General features: G+C 38.1%; 1 protein-coding gene across 7 annotated transcripts in view; it reads right to left on the bottom strand.

Moving 5' to 3' along the window:
• LOC133534312 (tubulin monoglutamylase TTLL4-like) overlaps window positions 1–22,200 on the bottom strand; it is a 30,741-nt gene that overhangs the window by 1,625 nt on the left and 6,916 nt on the right. For 3 of the 7 annotated variants that reach the window (XM_061873423.1, XM_061873453.1, XM_061873462.1), the window contains 12 exons: window positions 15,835–16,022; window positions 14,676–14,863; window positions 13,879–13,968; window positions 12,386–12,634; window positions 11,846–12,120; window positions 11,435–11,642; window positions 10,912–11,038; window positions 10,017–10,236; window positions 9,241–9,390; window positions 8,873–8,971; window positions 7,812–8,019; window positions 7,050–7,117 (listed from right to left, as the gene is read on the bottom strand). In XM_061873423.1, the coding sequence (XP_061729407.1) occupies window positions 7,050–7,117; window positions 7,812–8,019; window positions 8,873–8,971; window positions 9,241–9,390; window positions 10,017–10,236; window positions 10,912–11,038; window positions 11,435–11,642; window positions 11,846–12,120; window positions 12,386–12,634; window positions 13,879–13,968; window positions 14,676–14,863; window positions 15,835–16,022 (2,070 nt within the window). Of the gene's footprint in view, window positions 1–156; window positions 3,052–4,313; window positions 4,335–7,049; window positions 7,118–7,811; window positions 8,020–8,872; window positions 8,972–9,240; window positions 9,391–10,016; window positions 10,237–10,911; window positions 11,039–11,434; window positions 11,643–11,845; window positions 12,121–12,385; window positions 12,635–13,878; window positions 13,969–14,675; window positions 14,864–15,834; window positions 16,023–22,200 lie in introns of those variants that run through there. The other 4 variants (XM_061873438.1, XM_061873460.1, XM_061873447.1 and 1 more) reach the window with 4 other exon arrangements.

Genomic DNA, 22,200 nt, shown 5'->3' with positions numbered 1-22,200 from the left:
TTCTACGTTCGCTTTCCGAATCAGGTACGAGATCAATTTTCAAAATGATACGTTCGAGAGACAGTAATCTGAAGTTCGTAAAGCTACGCGTCGTATCTAAATATTTGTGCTGATGACAATACTCATGGGCGTGGCCTAATTCTATGAAAACAAACATTGGAGAACAAAACAATATATTTGGACTAGAAAGAACAACTGACACTACATTTACTACAACTAATCTTAATTATCGGATTAGTAGCTTTAGCTGAAACTACGAAGTTGTTAATGATGGCTTACAAATGGATCCCGATATCAGTTATGATTTTTTTTTATTAAGTAGTGCCAAATACTAAATAAGTACTACTAAATACGTATGAGGCCTAGAACACATTAAATGCATGTTCAAAACTTTAACCATTGATGTTACTTCGTAACAGAAAAAAGGAAATGTGTCACATATTGAAATACTTATTGCGCAGATAAGCTTTGGTGAAATAACAAGGATTTGAACATGAATTTAATGTCTATTCAAAGAGCGTTGGACGATCAGCACATACCGCGAGCGAATGGTGCCAGGTTAGTTGTCCCTTTCCTACACGCCTTGATAGACAAGGCATACAGCAATTCGCCACGACTTTCTTTTAGGTAGTAGTCAACGGTAACTGTCAGTGTGTTAGTTTAGAAAGAGACGAGTGGCTTAAAAAAGGATCAAAAGAAGGCCGCAGCCATCCACGGCCAAGAATCGGACACACACACGACAGTTATAGGTTGAGTATAAAGCACTCAAATACGTAAGTATTTTTAAGTAGAAGCACTTCTTTCTAGTAAGGCATATAAGGTCAAAGATGGTTATGGTCAAAATTCTTTACAAATGTCATCATGCAAACGAACCATATTTATATTGATAGATATTGTATCTATGGCTCAATTTATAGCTAGACATCAGAATTTTACTACCATGATGTACCATGACGATAGTGTATCAAATTCTTGGATGTGGCATTAAACACACCCTTTAACACATAAGTAAGATAAACTGAAATGATAGCGGTATGGACGTGCCATATTATATTCCAAACAAATAAATTCAATTGTTATTTTGACGTTAAAGATTGTGTTCAATTTCTTCAAGTTTACAAACTAGAAAACATATCCAAACCCATGCAAAAACGTAAATGAATGTTAGTGCTTAAAAATGAGTCAATAGCAAAAGCATATTAGAATATAGCGTAAATAAATGCTAAATACATACATATCTTAATTATAAATGATAATAAAATAATAATGTACTAAACAATAGTTATCTAAGTATTATGACCTATAATTATTTCCAATGTTTATAATGAGAGAACAACAATAAAGTACAATAAGTACATACATTATTGATACAATCTGTTTTCCTATTTTCTAGCGACTAGAAAAAATGATATGTAAATCTATTCATAATAATCAATTTATTTTACCTGGTAAAAGTGACACGTTGAGTCTTATCTTAAATTCTATTTCCGAAATAGTAGCTTACTAAAACCAACATACAGTTTTACATAAATATCTACACGTACTAGATAATAATTTCACCTACCTAAATACTGTAACATGGGTAAAGTTTTATAAAAGGATAAGGCACCAATTATTGTACAATTATCTATATATAAAATTCTGTATAACATTCATTCGGTCCATGCGTAACCAAGTACGGTATAATATATTTGTTGGTAACGATACTTTTGACAGCTATTTCTTTTTCTATTTTCGAGTAACAACTACCAATATAAAATTTTGAAACTTTGATGAAGTACTGACACAGGTTTCTAAATTTAAGCAAATACATTTGTAAACGAACAACGTATAGCTGTCCTGGTATACATTTCAGTGTCAAAACACTGGGCTATTTAATCGCAACTCGCAAGTATACGGTTGGTCTAAGTTGATGCAGGAAAACGAACTTCATCGAGTACGCGAATCATATTGAACCACCAAAAATTTAAAGACTGATGGTCCATACAAACAGCTGTATTTTTTTGGGCCAACAAGTACAATCGCGCTTTTCGCGTCGATAGCGGCAAGTTAAATAATGCGTCACTTCACGACATGTGTCATTATTAACGCAATAAATACGACCGTAGTACGCCTGCTGCTCAAACCTGTTCTTACTATGCGGTGTGAAGCCAATTTGATTTACGTACTGCAATATTTCGAAATATTGGAACGTTCCAATGAACTAAAACATTTACAAAATGTACCTACAATGGACAAGGTTTTGATCGAAAATACTATTTAGCTCTAAACCGAACACAACCTCGTTACAACGTTCTAGCATAGTAAAATAAACAGAGAAAAACAACGTCGCCACTTCGAAAAGATCTTGCATCTCATACTTCACCTCAAAGTTGCAGTGCAGAAACTCCGTATGCAATTCATACACAGTTACCGCAATTATCTTTGACAGTACAAGATAGGATTTTTTCAAATTAGTAACGTCAATCAACTTCATAAAAGAACAATAGCGAACACACACATTTTCACAAAGTTTAATACCACGTTGCATTGGTTTTGCTTTTAACAAATGGCAACTAGAACCGGAATTGTATCTCTGTAGTGTTAAAATAACTACTCATTTTACAAGCATTATCTTATTTTTAATATGTAACAAGAAAAATAATTCAAGTGTGTAGGTGTCTAATAATTTAACACATTGTTCGATTTACTGCGATAATTAGTTAGAGATTCTTTTTTGAAAATATACGTAGACTCTTGTTTGAAAATTTATTAACAATAATTGTTACTTGTGAACTTGTGTGCGGGGGCCCACGTCGCATTTTACTCAGTCTATACACTTTCCCCTTTCAACTATGCGTCTAGCTTACCAACATTTCCACTGCTATCGTCAGTCTTACGTCTATTTTTCTATAGCATCCCTATTGGGTACACCGACACGTTTACGTTTAAAAAAACATCTATTTCGGATTCACTCTTGGCGTTCCACTGTACTCGTTTCTCTACGCACTTACTGTGGGCGATGTGCTTACAACCCAAGTAGGCGCGCCTAAGCGCACTTGTCACTTTGCCCTGATGACCAGTCAATAAACAGTTTAAACAAAACAATCAATAAATGAATATTGATGTGAAATTAGTGTAAAAATATACTTCAAAATGCTTTCGCTATTTTTAATTGACGCAATGCTGATTGAAAAATCTTGTAAGAAAGGTAATTTGAGAGTTTTGGTGACAAAGTAATTTGAGAGAGAGAAATAACAACTGACCATTCAACAACCAGCGGATCCTATTTTTTTAATAGATGAGTTTTTCTACTTAAAGTTGACTTGCATTTTAGATTTTGGAACTTTTATATTATTTCCAATCAGAATCTCGTGATTCTCCTTCGATTCTAATAGGAGAAAAGACGAGTTCCAAAATTTTATACATTTTTCATTTTCCGTCTTGTTACGGGCATAGAAGGTTGTATTAAAACGTAACCAAATAGACCAAAAATATTGGGGGTATCAGGAAAAATAAAAAAAGCCTGGTGATTCTGAGTAGAATTAATATAAAAATTCCCAATTCTAATACAATAATTGGAGGTACAACTTTAAATAGAAATCCCCAGCTACCAGCTGTCAAAGAACCCTCCAAACAACATTGAAGTGAAACTGAAAATGTATTGTGCAGTTTAACTTCTAATCCTAATTTTAATGAAAAGAATTTCCAAGCTTATCCAAAGCTTTGTTCTCGCAAGGAGCTCCCTCTTCAGCTTCGCATGGAAAATCTTTTCGAGATTTGACTATCCTTAAAAACCTATATTATTTCGCACGCAAAATCTTTCAAACTTGAAAAAATGTCTATCGAATTGTGTTGTTTTCAAGGCTTTCGATATATTTTTCCCATTGTACTAGTTTTTATTTCATGCCACACTTACCAAAGTCATCAAATTCTGATCTTGACTTATTATAATTTTTTTTTTAAACTTTGTAACTAGCCTAATTCATATTCTCCCTTAGAAATATAATATTTTTATGTTTTTGAACAACACTTGTCTATTTTTTTTTGTAAACGAGCCAAAATATACGTGATTCTGATTATTAAAAATTAAGCGTGTAACATAAAACAAGAATTCGTCAGTAAAACCAATTTCAATAGACATTTTTATTAAAAACACGTTATCTAAAACCTAAATCACACTTTCAGACGCCAAATGAAAAACCAATGAAAAACAATGCCGCTTTGCGCCGTGACTCGTGATTCAGTTACAACTGACTTAGTATATCAAAGCATATGATCGATATAAGAAATATAATAAAAACATGCTCGATTATCGTAAAAACTTTTCTCACCACACTAACTCCGGATTTGCCCTGTAATGCACAGCATTTTAGTTCTGAAATATCTAAAACTTCTACTCTATCCTCAAAAACACTTTACTCTTCAGATAAGAGTCAGTCTATACAGCTAATCATCCGCTTGGATGGTGTAAATCTACAGTAGACATCAACAGTATAATAATGTCTTTAGCCAGTAAACTACTGCCATCGTCCTTAGGCTTGTTTCGTAAAAAAATATTCTTCAGGGGCATTGTCCAAGTGTCAGAAAGGCTAGGTGTCATAATGTCCATTGTCAACAGGGGGTAATACTGCAATGTTCTGCCGCCAGAGTGTAGCACTATAGTTCGTTTTATTAGCATTAGAAAAATGGTAAATAATCTTGACATCTCCTTTTAATGGAAAAACGCTTTTACAAAAATAGTTAATATTACTTATTAAAGCAAAATAATGTAAATAATCGTATATGATTTATATGTGTAACAATTTTCTGTAACTTATTTTTCAAACATGTTTTCTATTAAAAATACACGTCAAGATAGCTTACCTTCTTTCTAATGCTAAAAAACGAACTATAGTGCTACACTCTGGCGGCAGAACATTGCAGTATTACCCCCTGTTATATTTTTGACAAGTTTTCACAGATAATTTGTTACGAATAAATATGACATTGATTCATCAAGGCCGTTTATTTCCAGAGGGCTTACCACGAAACACGAAAATCTATCTCTCTATCGTTCGTATTATACGCAAGAGTGATAGAGGCAAATAACGAACTTTCTATTTTCGTGTTTCGCGGTTTCCTGTGTTTGTACTAGTGGCGCCCCCTACGCAGAGTTTTGCGCAATATTTCCTATTACTCTGAATATAATAATGCCTAGATCTCGGGAAGTCCAGATGTAACAATAGCCAATGTTCACAAATCCGCATGTTAAGATGTCCTAATGTCAGAATAAATAGGTGTCACAACGTCCAAAATGTGAATTATTACAGTGGGCATTATAACAGTTTGACTTAATGAATGACCAAAGGACATAACAATACCAGACATTCTCGTATTAGGACAATATTACATTTGGACTTATCGCCAGTAGAACATTGTGACTCTGGACGTTTTAACACTTCGACGTATATGCCCCTAAAGGAAAAATATAACTTGTATTACAAGCAGATAACTCTATTTTAAAAGTATTTAAAGGAGAGGTCTCTGCTGCGTATTACAAGTTTTTAAGGACCTGAAGTTAATACTTATTTCATTAACATTTATTGTCTAACATTTGGCTACTTCTTGTTGTACACAAACTGGTATACTTCTACAATTAGGGTCAAGGCGGAAACAGCGGCTCAGCTCGAACAGCTCAGTCGCCCCAATATCGCTTCTCTCGTGTTGAAATTAGGTTGAATGAGCCACTGTACTCGGCTTTTTTCTATAGAGCCACTATTCCCTCCTTGGTCCTACCTATAATCCTGACCTACCATATTTTTAACATTATAAATGCAGACTCCGCGGTATGCAACGGAGTTGAAGCTATCTCTTTCATTTCCTAAATTTCTTGCCTAATAAAATTAAATAATCACCCTTAGCGGGTATCTCTCATTATAAATGTGATACATATATTAAATACACTCTTAAATATAAATATATAATATTATCGTAACAAATGTAAATAATAAGAAGGTAACGCAATGAAGAAACCCAAACCAACATATAAATAATGAATATTTGCAATCTTTACACAGCATGACATTGACATAACATGAAGATTGGATGACAAAATATCTGTTGGCCTCGTAAAGATTGCAAAAGAAAATACTAAGTGACGCCACCTTAAGTACCATTCCAATCGGATCCAGACATAATGCCGTCAAATAGTAATAAGTACAGAGAATGAATTAACCTTGGAATTGACTAGATGTCAGATATTTTCAATATCTCTTGGTAAGCCGTATAGTTCTGTAACCTTACGAGTCACACATTGACATATACGCTAACATCTACGTAACTTACTCTCTATGCATGTCGCTCGTACTCACATATTAGTAGTGCTAGCAAGATGTATAGAAAGTAAGTTACGTAGACGATAGCTTATTATGTCAGTGTGGACTGAGGACACCGTCAGTGACTCGTGGTACGGGTACAGATTGAATTTTAGTAAACAGTTAATTGCAAAACAGGAGACACTGTCGACTTATAATCTCATTTTTTTAAACTTAATATACTCGTTATATTTCTATTAACTTAATATATAATTCATTCTCCATTCCGTAGTTATCAAACATAAATATATAAAACGATTTCCCAAGTCATTACTACCACGAGGGAGTTGAGGGATTGCAACACAACTGGAATCTGATTCACGACAAATTGCAAAACATAAACCGAATAAACGCGTAATAAGCACTTCCTTCGAAATAAGGAGTTCAAATCGCGGTTAGGTGAATGGGTCAAGAAGTGCTGGCACTTACCTATGCCTAATTAACTTTGCGCAGTATTCCAGTAATATAACAGATCCCTATAGACACAATTCCGTGTGCCATAGAATTCCTTTTCTAGCAAAGTCTTACTGGATAACATGAACTAATATTTATATAATTCACATATAACAAACGTCCATGGAAATGAGTTTAATTGAACTCTACGGCAAAAAGAATGGCGTCCAAAGGTCACCACGCCACAAACGAGCAGAGATAGAGCAGCAGTCTGTGTGCGTGGTGCTGCAAGGTGCGCGCGGCGTGCGCCAGCATAGTTACCTTCAGCGGCACGGGCGGCACCTCCAGGTGGTAGCCGATGTCGCACAGGTTGCGGAGCAGCAGCAGCCCTGCAACCGGAAGTGTGCCATGTCCAGTTAACGTTGACGATTGACTCGATTGTCACACAGAAGCCTCTCAATGGCCAAAGAAGTTCGCCGAGGTTATGTCGCATTTTAGTGAGGAATATCCGCCTCACGTTTATTAATGGATGGGCTCGCTCACAGTCAATCACAATTCTTATTGCTATGTAGCTTACATGTTTCAAAATTTATGCCAAATCGTCTCTCAATCGCCAAAGGAACTTCATTGCATGGCCCGCTAAAATGGTTAAAAAAGTTTTGCATGCGATTTGTAAGGGATACGCAGTTCATTTCTTAAGAGTAAATTAACTCATCCACAGACAATCTCGAAGCTTGTCTTGTCCCCATACAAACAAGACTTAAATCTCCCACGCGCTGAGGCAGTTGAGGTAATATTGAGTGTTATTCGTGGGGATATCAACTCCATGTCAGACTTTGTGAGCTCGTCCTCTGCCCGGATGACTCGTCACCAAACTCATAAAAGAGAAAAATCTTATCCGCTTCCCTGTTGATGCCGTACCGCCCGCCTCTCCCGCGCCTCAAAGAGCCGGTTGTAGTAGCGCGGCCCGCTGAGGTAGTGATGAATGTTATTCGTGGGGATATCCGCTCCATGTCAGACTCCGTGAGCTCGTCCTCTGCCTGAATGACTCGTCGTCAAACTCATAGAAGAGAAAAATCTTACCTGCTTCCCTGTTGGTGCCGTACCGCGTCTCCCACGCGTCAAAGAGCCGGTTGTAGTAGCGCGGGCCGCTGAGGTAGTTGAGGTAGTGGTGAGTGGTCTTCGTGGGGAATATCCGCTCCATGTCCTCGGACTGCGTGAGCTCGTCCTCCGCCTGGATGAGGTGTCGCACGTCGTCGGGCGTCAGCGTCGACAGGATGTCGCGTAAGTACTGAAATATCATCGTTAACGCAGTTGAGGGACCGTTCGCAATCTTTATTGCAACGAAATAAGATCTGAAATAAATGTCATATACTAAGAAAAAGTGACCAAAGCCTCTAGTGCCCCAGGCTGTAATCGAAACAGCGTCCTCTGCTATCGCGGCAGGTGCCTAAACCACTCGGCCACCGGGGTCACGGCAGCATTGGTCGAATTTTTCCAAGTATATGCATTTCTTAATGAAGGCTTACGGCGCCCCCTAGCCATCTGTAAGGTAGAACAGTATGGTTCATACCTTCTAACTGGATCAACTCAGGTGATACCGAGCTAGCGAGAGAGATGGCGCTGCCAATCAATACTATTAAAAGTATTAGAACAAATTATGTATGTATGTATGTCACTTTATTGCACATAAACAGGTCACTTTATTGCAATTAAATTATTTTTAGAAAATACTTTAATTTGTTTTTATTTCAAGTAGAAACACTACTATATAAATTATAAACTGAAATAAATGTCATATACTAAGAAAAAATGACCAAGGCCTCCAGTGCCCCAGGCTGGAATCAAACCAGCGTCCTCTGCTATCGCGGCAGGTGCAGGTGGTGAAATAAGATCTATTCAAAGTCAGGTAACCCTTTGACTCTACGTCTATCGTGCGCGTCGCGTCATCGAGAACATTATCCGAATACACGAAGGTTAATAGCCGCGCGCGTCAGTCGACGTCTCTGGTGGTCAAAGGGTTAAGCGGGTTGCTGTTAGCATGATATTTAATAACGGAAAACTCAACATGAAGACCCATTTTATCATATAAATCGTTTCTTTATAACAAATGTGTGTTTAAGTAAAATGAAATAAAATCTTACCAAATCTCTTTCTTCCATATTAGTGTAAATAATATGCTTGTCTCTCTCTTCTTTAGACAAATACACTGTATATAATCTGCTGTCGTAAGGTAATCCACCCTAAAGAAAAAAACATTATTAGTAAATACCGTACCTAAAAATAATTAACTAATCACGCATCAAGGCAAGCCTTTCCGTAAACCTTTCCGTTCCGGACATTCCGTTGCCGTCATATAAAGTCAATAAAATTAGCCCGGAATCGATATTAGAGTCGAAAGAGCTCGCATTTCGAAGTAGAAATAACAACAATTTTCCAATGAAAGTAAAGTGGTGTGTAGAACGTTAAATAAAAAGAGGCAGGGCCGTAGCGAGTAGGGTCGAATACTGACCAGCTTGTGCGGGCGCTCCTTGACGAGCATGTCGAGGTTGACCTTGAGCGGCACCTGGAACTGCGCGATGTTGAGCACGGCGCGCACCAGCGGGCCCTTCACGTGCGTGTCCAGCGGCGACGCGCTGTGCAGGCTCGGCGAGATGTTCACCTGCACACACACGTGCACGCGTTACCCTCTCGCGGCCAGCTTTAACGAACACCTACACGTACGATGCTGATGAATGCTGCTTACCGCTCCCCTCGTACGAGCATTATTCAATATTACCTCCATGACATAATGAAGGACGACATCTGCCAACAAGCTGGAGGCGTTGGGAGATAAAAATGCCCGTGTGAAAAAGCGGACACTATAAAGGCTACCAAAGCAGTCAGATTAAGAATTGCGAATATCGCCGCTGCAAGTTAATAGAGTAATTCCTAAAATATCTAATTACATTGGCAAAAAACTGCAACATTACGATCTTTTTGAATCGAGAGTGACTAGACATCTTGTAGGTAAGCATGCTCCATCGTAGACTGCATCGGCAGTTACCATCAGGTGAGATTGTGGTCAAATGCTTACCTTACCAACAATTAAAAAAAGCAAGGAATTTATAAAGTCACTTTATTTTATATAACAGATTATATATTATTCTCTCGTTACGTTATGGCTTACTCCCTTGTCAATAATTAAAATTATTTTAACTTCAAGGTAATTTTTATTCCTGGTATGTTTAGACCCCTCAGAATCAAGGTTGTATTTCAAACGGTCGGGCAGTCTATCACTGAACTTACCTCCAACAACCACGGTTTCAGATCCTCGTCCAGCAGTACATCGATGCCGAAGAGCTCGTAGCAGTTGTACCGCGAAGTGATGTTAGCTTTCGTCAGCGAACTGATGCTAGCTTCGCCAGAGATCACAGTCTTGATAACGAGGTCCTTCATTGAGTTCCATAGTGCGTCCGTATCCACGTTCTTCTCTGATTTTAAGTATTGGAACAAGCTTTGAAGCGTCCTGAAATGTTATTACTTGAATCAATCACCTTCATCTTTTTCGTGATAAGTACAATAAGGTGAAAGAAAAATAACACCTGTAATGACTTTTGAACACTTTGTTATAAGCGTAATTCACGGTGCCCTATTGATTCCCCGAGAAAAAAAACGCCGATTTTCGTTTCGCAGATAACGTGTCGCCGATCATCATTTCACAGAGTAATTAATTCGTAGATGTAACTTTTGGTAGATTCTTAATTCGCCTACGCTTCAGTTCGCTTCTGTGTAATTAGGTAGAATATTTATTGGGCGAATTTCATTTGGCAGAGTAAGTGGTCGTTTCGTTTATGCAATCTTTAGTAGAGTATATCTGCTAAAAATTGTCCGGGGAATCATTAGGTACCCGTAATTCACACATGATACGCTCATGTATCTGTCATAATCATCATTATCAGCCAAAGCAGCATAATAACACATGCCATAGTGACAAAAAGTGAGTAAGAGTACATTTCATTTGGAAACGCCTAAAATAATAATCCTATGCTATACCATATACAATTTGTCAATTTGTTGATGGCTGTGGATTATGTGGATTAATATTTTCTTTAACAGAACAGTATTTTGACTTTATTTTACACATTCCTAACGTATGTTTATTTTAATCAAACCTTATTCTTAGTTATAACTATATTCTCACCATTTGTGGCCCTCGCAGGCCGCGAAATCTTCGTTGGGCGTGTAGTTCTTGGACAGTCTGTTGATGGAGTAGTTGGTTAGGTGCATGTACCTATCGTTGAGTGACGTCAGCTCATCGTTGTATTTCACTGAAATTGTGATTTTCTTTATATCAAATGTAATAATGGATCTCAGCAGGTCTTAAAAATTCGGTTTTAAATCTCTTGTTTCAAAAGTAATCCTCTTTTGCTTTATGTTTTTACCCCCAGGACCACATGTTTCTCAGAGATGCTAAAAGTGCGTTTTTCATAAATCGAACAAGAGAAATGCCTAATTTTTTTTTTATGATAGAGGAGGCAAGCGATCAGACGGATCACTTGATGGTAAGCGATTACCGCTCATAGACACCTGCAACACCAGAGGGGTTGTAAGTGCGTTGGCGGCATTTAAGTTAGGAGGACGCTCTTTTCTTGAAGCTTTGAAGGTCGTATAATAACATGTTACTTAATGAGGTATATTTTGGACACAGATCTGCACATGTTTACCTGATGCAAATCTGGCGAGTCCGTCCTTGAACAAGTATATCCTGAGCGGGTGCACGGACGTGACGAGCACGTAGAGGCGCATGTCGAACTTGTTGCCGTTGATGAGGTACGGTTTGGACACGTAGCGCTGCACGACCACGGGCCGTTTCTTAGGGATCTGCGTCCAGCGGGAGACCACCTTGATGCCGGTGCCGCGGGCGGATGCCGGCTGGCGAAGGACGAAAGGAACTATTCAAGCTGTGCACACTTGATATCTAACTTCATTTTATAACCTTTTAAATCATACAAGAAACAAACCGAATAGGTTCACCATACAATTTTATTTTGCAGAAATCTTCGAAAGAATAGCGAGTGAAGTTCTTACGATCAAGTAAGTAAAAAAATGACAAAATGAAATTATTTTATTCTTACCGGTTTGATGATCCACCTCTCATTATTAGCTGCATACTTTTCCCAGTCATACTTCAATAACTTCAAGTCGTGCGGCAGGACATACGATTTGGGCATGATACCAAACTCTTTGTCCCCAAACTTGGCCACCAGCTTCTGCAGGTTTCTCCATAAGCGGTCTTTGCGGCCGATTTGGAAGGTGCCCGGGAAGTGGTTCATTTTCTGGCCGTCTTTGATCGCCCTAAACATTAGGGACTTCATGTGTTTGCCCCATATACCGATCCATTCTACCGTTTCTGTAAAAATAAAAGGCAAAATAAGCATAACACTTTATTGCATGTACTCATTATTCTAAATGACATGACCAGATGCAGTTATTTGCATCAATTTGTCGGACGAACCGAAAGCGAGGACGAAGAACACGCAATCTTAGTCGCCCGTTGTCTATACTTACAACAATATGTAACTATATATTCAACTTTTTCTTTCTTACGCTCATAATGCACTTAACCCCTTTCGCAATGAGAAATTGTATAGGTATATCACATAATTAAATAATACCTTCTTGAGGACATTCGGCAGTGTCACACTCGCTCTTAACAAGCCGGAAGCCCGAATTGGTGAGTGTTTTTTTGACGACTATAGGTGTAATGCTGGTGAGCTTCCACTTGAGGTGCTTCTGTATGGGCGCGGGGATCTTCTGCGCCGTCGCCTCGTCGTAGCTCACGAACTTCAGGTACGGCGGCACGCGCGGGAACAGGGACTGGCGCAGGCAGTTGGTTGCGGTGTCGGGTATGCACAGAGGTGATTCTGGAATTCAGAAAGGTTAACATCCTTACTTAGTTTTCATGTTGATAATTGCCAAAAATAGAATAGTCTTATTGCTGGGCTGTATAAAAATAACAATTTCGGTAGACTACACGGTTCAGGAAGGATATCTATCCTGATTTATTTCTACCTTAATAATCATTCCTAATCACTTTTAAGTAACAAGACGCAATTAATTATACAGTCAGCTGCAAAGAAATTCCCTGAAAAAAATAGAAAGTAAATAGAATTTCGTCTAGATATAAAAATAAACTTCGCATTTACTGTGAATGTTCATTACTTCTCAATAAATATTCGCAGTATATTCAAAGTTTCGGTAGGAATGTTGTATTAGGTCAGTTCCGACCTAATTTATAACTTTGTTGACAACTGCTTGGCTCTCAACACCTCCCACTTCGCCGAACGACTTTACGTGATTTGACAAGTTTATGGGATCTTTTACTACTATTACCAACATTACCAGAAATTAAAATACTAAATGAACGAATAACGAAGATTTAAAAATCTAGCATTATACTACCTATAATAAGGATACACACAACTAAATCTAAAATAGTGAAGCACATAACTTTTCAATAGGCGGGTCCACACAGAGCGAGCATACGCGCGAGGCAATGTTCACGCGCACAAATGTTAGTGTAGACGTGCCTCGGCCGAGGCAGCGCGCTCAGGCGAGGAAAACGCGCGCGCCGCCTCGGCCGAGGCACGTCTATACTGGCAGTTTTGTGTGCGAGGAAATTGCCTCGCACATACGTACTCACTCGCTCGCTCTGTGTGGACCCGCCTATTCATTTTCCTTTTGTTATCTGGGCATTTCTATTTAAAGTTGTACCAATTTTTTCGTTTTAGCGTTGGGATTTTTTATATTATTTCTACTCAGAATCAAGAGCTTTTGGTCCGTTACGGTTACGGTTTCCAATAGAACCTTTTATGCTATGACCGTAAAAAACGAAGAAATATTGTTTTTTGAATGTCGGGGTCACTTTTTTTTTCTCGTATTAGGATCGAAATAGCTCATGACTCTGAATAGAAATAATATAAAAAATCTAAAAGCTAGTTGGGGGTAAAACTTTTAATAGATGGGCTATTCAATTTTTTATACATTATATGACAAAATCTATTACACATTAAAACAGTAATAATAAATAGCAGTATATGAACTAGACTTGATGAAAGAACTTGCGTAAATGTATAAAAATTTGATACTGAAGAAAAGTGACGCGAACCTTTACGAGTTGGAGTGTATTTGAAAGGATTTGTCGTATGCAAAGCTGTGAAGAACATTTCTTCTTTGATGTGAGATTTTTTTTCTGGAACTGAAAATTGGTCAATGTAATATTTTATTCGTTTATTATAGTATAGAGAGAGACACAACGGTTTACTAAAATCCTACTGTATTAAGCTTGAGCTTTTAGAAGGAATACAGATTGAAGTACTACGTATCAACCTGCCTACCTTGCCTAACTCTGACTTATGAAGAATAACCAGAGAACAGGAACACCTATACATAAAGAAAGGGGTATCTCGCCCTCGCCTTTTTCTAATTGTATTAATTAAAGAGGGACGGGTAGTCTATCTCGCGGGCGAGATACTGTCGCGCCACTCCTGTGCTAGCCACGCAGACGCGGAAAAAGCATTGGATTGGGTATACCCTGGGAAGGAAACCTGACACCCACCTATCCAAAGTGGCCCTGACCTGGAAGATGCCCGGCAAACGGAAACAATCGTCTTTAATGACTACTCGCCGTTCCGAGCAAGAGTTGGGTGCATTGGGGTTGGGGTGGGAGGAGGTTATCCTAACTGCCCAGGACCAAAGTCAGTGGAAGAATATATTTGAAGCCCTACAAGCAAAGAAGAAAGAAAGATTCTACCAACCAACCAACTCGCCGATGATGAAGTTGATGCTATCCAGACTAACTACTAGTCATTTTCTTTGTCGTTGTCTGACCTAACCTGACGAATCCGACCAATAAAGGTAGTGCGAATATCTACAGTACAAAGTAAATATTCATGTAATCTTTACCTTTCGCTTCTAGAACTTTCTTCGGCGCGCTAACCCCGTTGGTCTTCGGAGTAAGTTTCGCGGAGGGCGGGCTTTCGACGGAGTCGAGCTTGGGTGGAGGTTTCTCTTTCAGCACGTCGATAATGTCCGTCTCCATCTGCCAGGCTCCGTCGGTGTGGCCGTCGGGGGAGGGGGAGCGGCTGAGCGCGCTGCGAAAATTGGGATCAATTAGTAGACGCAAGTTTCCTTAAAACTATAAAGTTTTTGCAGACGGTATGTGACGTTAAGCTAAGGCTTATGTTATGATAACGAGTAAAGTAAGACGGCCGAGTAGTTAAACATGGTCTAAGTATTTAGCTACATAAATTCGCGCCTGATAATTTTATTCTGTTTATAACAGGTGTTCCCACCTGGTTTGTTAATAGCCGGGTCCACACAGAGCGAGCATACCCGCGAGGCAACTTCCTCACGCACAAAACTGCTAGTGTAGACGTGCTTCGGCCGAGGAAAACGCACGCGCCGCCTCGGCTGAGGGACATCTAAACTGGCCGGTGTGTGCGTTAGGAAATTGCCTCGCGCGTATGCTCTCTCTGTGTGGACCCGGCTAATAACGTAACTTCGGCCTTGTTTACTGTAAGCATATTCGGTTTATGCTTCCTCTTAATAATTTTTTTCATCACTACTTTTCTATAGCTCCCTTGGGGAGCTTAACTAATTTTCGTTCCGCTACTTAGACAGCGGGCACAACGAAGGGCTCTATGTATAATTACATACAATTATGTAAGGAAACCTTAGGAACTTTGTTCTTCTTCAACTTGACCTTTTTGCCGATACTGACGATCTTCAAAAAAAAGTATCAAAAGTGTATGAAGAGCTTTTTATGGAAAAGTATTATTTTATTCTATTTTACACAATCAACACCGTGTTCCTAACTTTGGTTTCTTTTAATCAACCCTTATTTTATTCCTCTTTTGGAACTTTATTCTCACCATTTGTGGCTCTGGCAGGCCGCGAAACCTTCGTAGACGTTTTTGCCGGTATTGGCGACCTTCTCAGGTAACGAGTAACGGATAAGGAATGCTTCCGCTACTAATTTTGTAAGGCGAGGCACCGACTTTATAAGGACACGAGTAAGTATAGGCTCATGTTCGGGACGGAGCTCACGGTAATAAGTACTCACTCTTCCGCCTCATCTTCCCCATGGTTGCACACGGTATGAGAGACTTTGGGGACTTTGATCTTCTTTGACTTGACCTTCTTCTTGCCGGTCTTGACGACCTTCTTCGGCACCGGCATTGAGGTCACTGAGCTCACCGGCAGGGCTGGGCTGATGGCCGGGCAAGTGGGGGTCGGCGATTGCTGTAGGTTCTGAAAAAAATCGGCGTATAAATTAAACTCATTTGTAATACGAGTGCTGGTTCAACAGATTTTGTAAAACAAAAACAATAAATTACATTAAATAAAACTCATTATTTGACCTTTTATTATAGTACCTTTTGCCCGTTAATAACATTAAATATGTGTACAAAACGCAAGAGTTAAAAGTGTTATACATTAAATAAGTCAAGTAAGAGTGACCATAATTCGGACTTTAAATATATCCAGACTAACTAGTTACTGTTGCTAGTAGGGTAGGTCAAAAAGTGATTCATAGAATACCTTAATAATATCAACTTGCTATCATAATTTGATTTAGTTAGACTTCAGTAATCTAGTGCAGACAATAAAGTTCTTATGTTTTCTGGGCGACTTCCCATCCATGTTCACAATTAATTATCTATAACAAATCAATTAGTTACGGTAAGCCCTGGCTTGAAGAATCATTACTTAGACTATGCTTAAATGCTAAATTCCAGTTTGATTCTGATTAATTAATTGTGAAAAGTAAGTATATGCTTTATAAATTCGAATGTTTAGTAATAAATAATACTAATAATTGATATAAAGGGAATATTTTACCTATATAAATAAGATGCTTATATTATTATTATTTTTTATCTTTCATTCAAAATATAACCACGCACACGGTAAAGTACAATCACATATTTCTCATTACGAGTTTAAATTCAGCTTTCAAAGATCACGCAAACATATAATAAAACGAACAAATTTACATATGCAATTTTATTACAATTTACACACACAAAGTTCTGGGTTCAAGTAGCTATAAAAAGCAGCCGACAGGCTATGTCTGTCAATTTACAACTTATATGGCGTTTTGCTGTAGTCAATAACCTCAAATAACACGCGATTGTAACTACTTAACGATAGAAGATATACATGTATCTATCTATGCACGAAATGATGAGATCGCACGGTGTGAAATGTAACTAATAACTTTGTTAATTCAACAGTGACCACGATATTCCGGTTATTCTATGTTTATATGTTATACAAACATTTAAAATATTGTTAAGCGATCCTACCTTAAACAGAAACGAGCATTAACAGACTGACCTTGATTTTATCGCGGAGTTTATCGTAGTAAAATCAACGAATCGCGTAAAATAAACGCACGTGTTCCCACTCACAAACAGCTGAAAACCACGAGGTTTTGGCAACAACATAATAAAAAAAACTCACTTTTTCAACTATCAACGAAATGACCGCCATGTCACTCAGGTGTTTAGGGCTATAATTGCGAAACGAAAACTGTTTAACGGCGTTAACAGTGTTGCAAGAGTTTGTTATTCCGAACGTGAGTTTTATAAGCCGCTCTAGGACTCAGCTCCTCGGTACCTGAGGTAAGTGTGGACTTACGCCTGGATGGAAGCATCGGCGTTCAGAAATAAACCAGGTGTTGTGACTCAAGAGCACCACGCTGGAAGATTTCACTAACGAATTTGGCAAGCATTGCCGGTAAATTTAAAAGAAAAACTCATTGTATTACACCTTGCACACTGGATGCCGCTTCAAATATAACAGCACAAACATGTCAAGGTTGATGAACGGGTTAACATTTCGAACGCGAGTGACAAAACCCACTTTTCAGCACTTCTTTGATTTTTATAGTTTAATGGACCGTTAACATGAGTTTTTACAAGGATTTTTTCTTATTCAAAGGCACGTCAACTTGGATGGTTTATAGGCCGGTAAGAGACAGTTATCGCCATCACGCAAGTAACAGTGATAATGCATCGTATTGACATTTTGCTTATTTGGCACAGCGCCCAAACGAATTGATGCCACAATAATCTAAGGGGGACCGAATTAACTAAGACAATAGGAGGGGGTTAAACCACACTACACCAACTAATTCGGGACTATGATTCGCGGATAGTTTATAATAGGAAGTAGTTTCACGTAAACAGCATGAGTTGGAATGGGTGGGTGTTCAGAAGAATCGAACAAATGTTAGCTTGGCAAGTGTTGCTAGGAATGAGGTCAGAGGCCGTTGACCAAGATTGTGGGTTATGTATTTATAAAGGCATATTTTTAAAGCAGGTCACACGCTTTTTTCACAGGTAGGAAATTAGCCGTTCAACTGAAAACTGTACGTGTCATTGCTCATGCATTATCTTTAACTATTTGTTTATTTACGTTATTATGAGAAGCGTAATGCGTAAGTATATAATTTAGGAAAACAGCTAAACAAGTACCTTACGAGTATGGCTAGACGATTCATATACAATACTTATTTATTATTTTACAATAGTACGAATCATTTTAAGTATAATTCCACCGTATTTAACATGCTATTAAGTATGCCAAAATGTAAGCTAAATTAAACTATAGAAAAGTAAGATTTTTACAAAAGATTAGAATGAATACAACGATAAAATAAATGTAGATTACAGATAACTATACACCACAGTCCCGGCGGAAATGAATCGAAACTAATGCTCCGTACATTCAAAAATATACGCAATGCGCTATTGCGCTACTTCGCAATATTCTACATTCGATCCTTATCTTCCAGCAAGTTGTTGACCCGACTAATATGGTTCCGAAAATGTTAAACAACGTGAATTTACATATCACTGTTTATCGACAAAGAAAAACACACAATGCACTTACTTTGCGACAATTCGAAACTGAAAGTTTTTTAAACATCTTTTTGATCGAGCACATCTTTGATACCCACGACCGCTTAAATCAAAAGTTCAGTCAAGTGGTTTTAATCACCTGAACTATTAATCTAATAATAAACAGAGACTATCCACTTTACGTCGGTGAAGTTTGGTCACCTGCTATTAGGGCATGGTCACCTCTTGCACAAGTCAATCGGGCACGTCACGCGCTATAAAAACATTAGAACGTCGTCACCGAAAATAAACACAAATTCCTAAACTTCCGCGATTTATGTAAACAATTTACTTTGAGTAATTTAGCACCAATAAATCTCTGTAAGGACTCGCTTCGATAAACGTTGGATAGAACACTGTCGGAGAGATTATGAACGATGATACGTGTTTTATATGATAATATGAGACAGTTAATGCGTGCTTAGCTAGCTGATAACGTTAAATTAACTAGACTATACCGTGTTTGTATAAGGACGTTTTAATTATGCCATGGGGCGCGGTAAATGTCACGGACAGATCACACCCTGGTGTAGAGGCAATCTGATATACACGGTAACACTTCATTTTTGCAATTTAATTACGGTGCTAATTGCCATTATTTCTCTCCCTTTCTAGTTTATTGGCACATTCTTTGAGAGTGATACGTCAATTCTATTATTTATTCGGAGAGTCCACACCAACCACCAACAGACTTGGCTCGGTTGCCGTGTGAGTCATGGTATTGGTGAGATAGGACCCGTCTAATCAACGAGTGGTGACCGCTTACCAGATCTGATACGTATTAAGATACGTCTACTCTATAAAAGTGCGCTGTAAATTAAAAAAAAATGAAGCTATTAATCAAGACATATTTCCTGAAGACAATAATCACCCCAAGACGACCTAATTTTCGTCAGATATGTAGGTAGGTAGGTCATACCCACTTTTGCTATGGGGCGATGCACGAAATCGCAAAAAAAATACTTTTCCATACAAAACATCCGACGTCTTAAGAAGTCGAAAGAAGCCTTATTTGCGCCATTGCGTTATATAATACTTCTTAAAGACGGGGCTTTGGCTTTGCTTTGCGGGGCCAGCACACTGGTGAGCAGTGTTGGTCGAACGTTAATTAGAATTGACCATTAGCCATTACAAATTGAACCATAAATTGTAACCGTCCGTTACGCTTTGCGGTTCAATTTGTAATGGTTAATGGTCAATTCTAATTAACGTTCGGCCAACACTGCTGGTGAACACACGAATGCAAGCCAAACGTGCAGTCCAACGCAACTAGTTGCGACACTTGCGACCAATCGCGCGCGTGATGCGAACTCATCAACCAATCGCGTTGTGTCATTCCACTGGTGCGCACCAAACGAGAATGTTCGGTCGGAATTACATATATGAACAGGCCTATCTTTACTTTTGAAATCGTTGATTTGCGCCGACTTTGCGTCGGATTATGTCACACCAGATTAAAGGTTATTGGTTATATTACGTTTATACGGCACCCTACAGACTACAGTGCCGGTTCAAGTAGCGTATTTACAGGCCCCCATCATGGGTAAACATTGAAGCCTCATGTAACCTCTGTACACACAACCCAGTTATCTTTATAAGATAGGCTCACTAAAACAACACGATAACAGAGATGTAGTCAGTAGTCACAAAACGTTTGGCACTTTTTGAAGTTTTCCCCTAGTTAAATTCTCCCTGAAATTTGTAACAACTGTGGATGGACTAGCTAGGTTAGACCTATTATTAAGCTTAGTTAATTGCCACTTTAGGGAGAAATCTACATGGGTTTCCTCATTACATCGCAAATCTTGTATACATCGCTGCAATCTGAAGATATTTGCCATATTTATAGTTTGAAATTCTAATATTTATCAATTATGAATAAATGTTATACAAAGTGTTTGTCCACGTATAGTGGAGCCGTTAACCACGTATAGTAGGTACGATGAATTTTATCGACAAATCACCCCCCATGTCTATGTTTTTTCGCTGCTGACTTAGCTTGGCCCGACTCTAATTTCGTTTTATTTGTAGTTTAAATAGTTAGGGTCTCTAATGAATTATTGCCATATTCCTTGACAGGTTGGAACAGTTTGTATGGGAAAAGAATATCGTTGTTTTACTATTTCCCTCGCAATATATCCATATTTTCTCATCGTCTAAACCTTCTCTGGACTTCCACGAATATATCAATACCAAAATTAGCCAAATCAGTCTAGTCTTTCGGAATATTATTTATATATATATAATATAGTTTGCAGGGGTCACTATACGTGGTTAACGGCTCCACTATACGTGCATAAACACATTGTATATGTAACATTTGACCATTCATGCTGAATAGGTACCTAGCCAAATTCGCGATATATTACCTATACCTATACGCGTGATAACCATTTTGTTACCAATATACAGTGAATAATGTATATTAAAAAGTATTGAAGAGATAAATATGTGAAGTAGTATTTACCCAAGCTAGTAAAAGAATATACTTTCATATTTATCAATGTTTTATGTAGTAGGTAATAATCGAGTCGTCTACATGCTCGGTTTTATGACGTACTAAATTCCTCAAATGCAATTCCAGAGTCCAGTGTTCAAAGTGAGCCATTTCTTGTTTCATTTTTTTTTTAATTTAAAACTCCTTTGTTAAGAATTTTCAGAATAAGGCAATATATATATATAAATACGAAATAATTAACAAGGACCAAAATGGTTTTCAGAAAGGGAAAAGTACTGTACTCGCTGCATTTACTTTACTCAAAAAAATAACTGAAGAAGTCGATAAAAGACAACCAGTTTGTGCCATTTTCTTTGACATGAGCAAGGCTTTTGACTTTGTCTCACACCAGCGTCTTCTTGATAAATGTTATAAATATGGCATTCGGGGTAAGGCACTGGACTGGATCAGAAGTTACCTACATAACCGAAAACAATGTGTACAAATTGAAAATATTAATGATAATAATACCATAGGCTACGTTAGATCAGATATTGCAGTGAATAGAGTTGGTGTTCCACAAGGAAGTGTGTTAGGCCCTTTATTGTTTTTACTATATATTAATGATTTACCAAACATTACAGATTATCAATGTACTTTATTTGCTGATGATATTTCCCTAGTAATTACATCTAATAATACAGCTACCTATAACGACGACATCAATAGCGAAGTTACCAAAGTAATTAAATGGCTAGAAGCAAATAATTTGAATGTGAACCTTAATAAAACTAATGTCATGCAATTCTGTAATAGAAAAGAAGGAACTGAATTGAATGTCATATATAATGACCAAACTATACAGGAAACTGATGTAGTGACGTTTCTGGGTATAATTATGGATAAACATTGTTCATGGAAACCACAAATTGAAAAGAAATGCAAAAGTTTAAACAGTTTTGCTTATCCACTCCGAAGACTTTCAACTCGTGTCAACAAGGAAACTGCTCTACTTGCGTACCATGGCTATGTGGCGTCCTTGCTAAGATATGGAGTGGTACTCTGGGGAAACTGTTGCGAAATA

The sequence above is a fragment of the Cydia pomonella genome, chromosome 2 (assembly GCF_033807575.1).
Source record: "Cydia pomonella isolate Wapato2018A chromosome 2, ilCydPomo1, whole genome shotgun sequence".
NCBI classification, from domain to species: Eukaryota; Metazoa; Arthropoda; class Insecta; order Lepidoptera; family Tortricidae; genus Cydia; species Cydia pomonella.
Note: the sequence above shows the minus strand (reverse complement) of the source record. Positions and strands in the feature narration are given on the sequence as shown.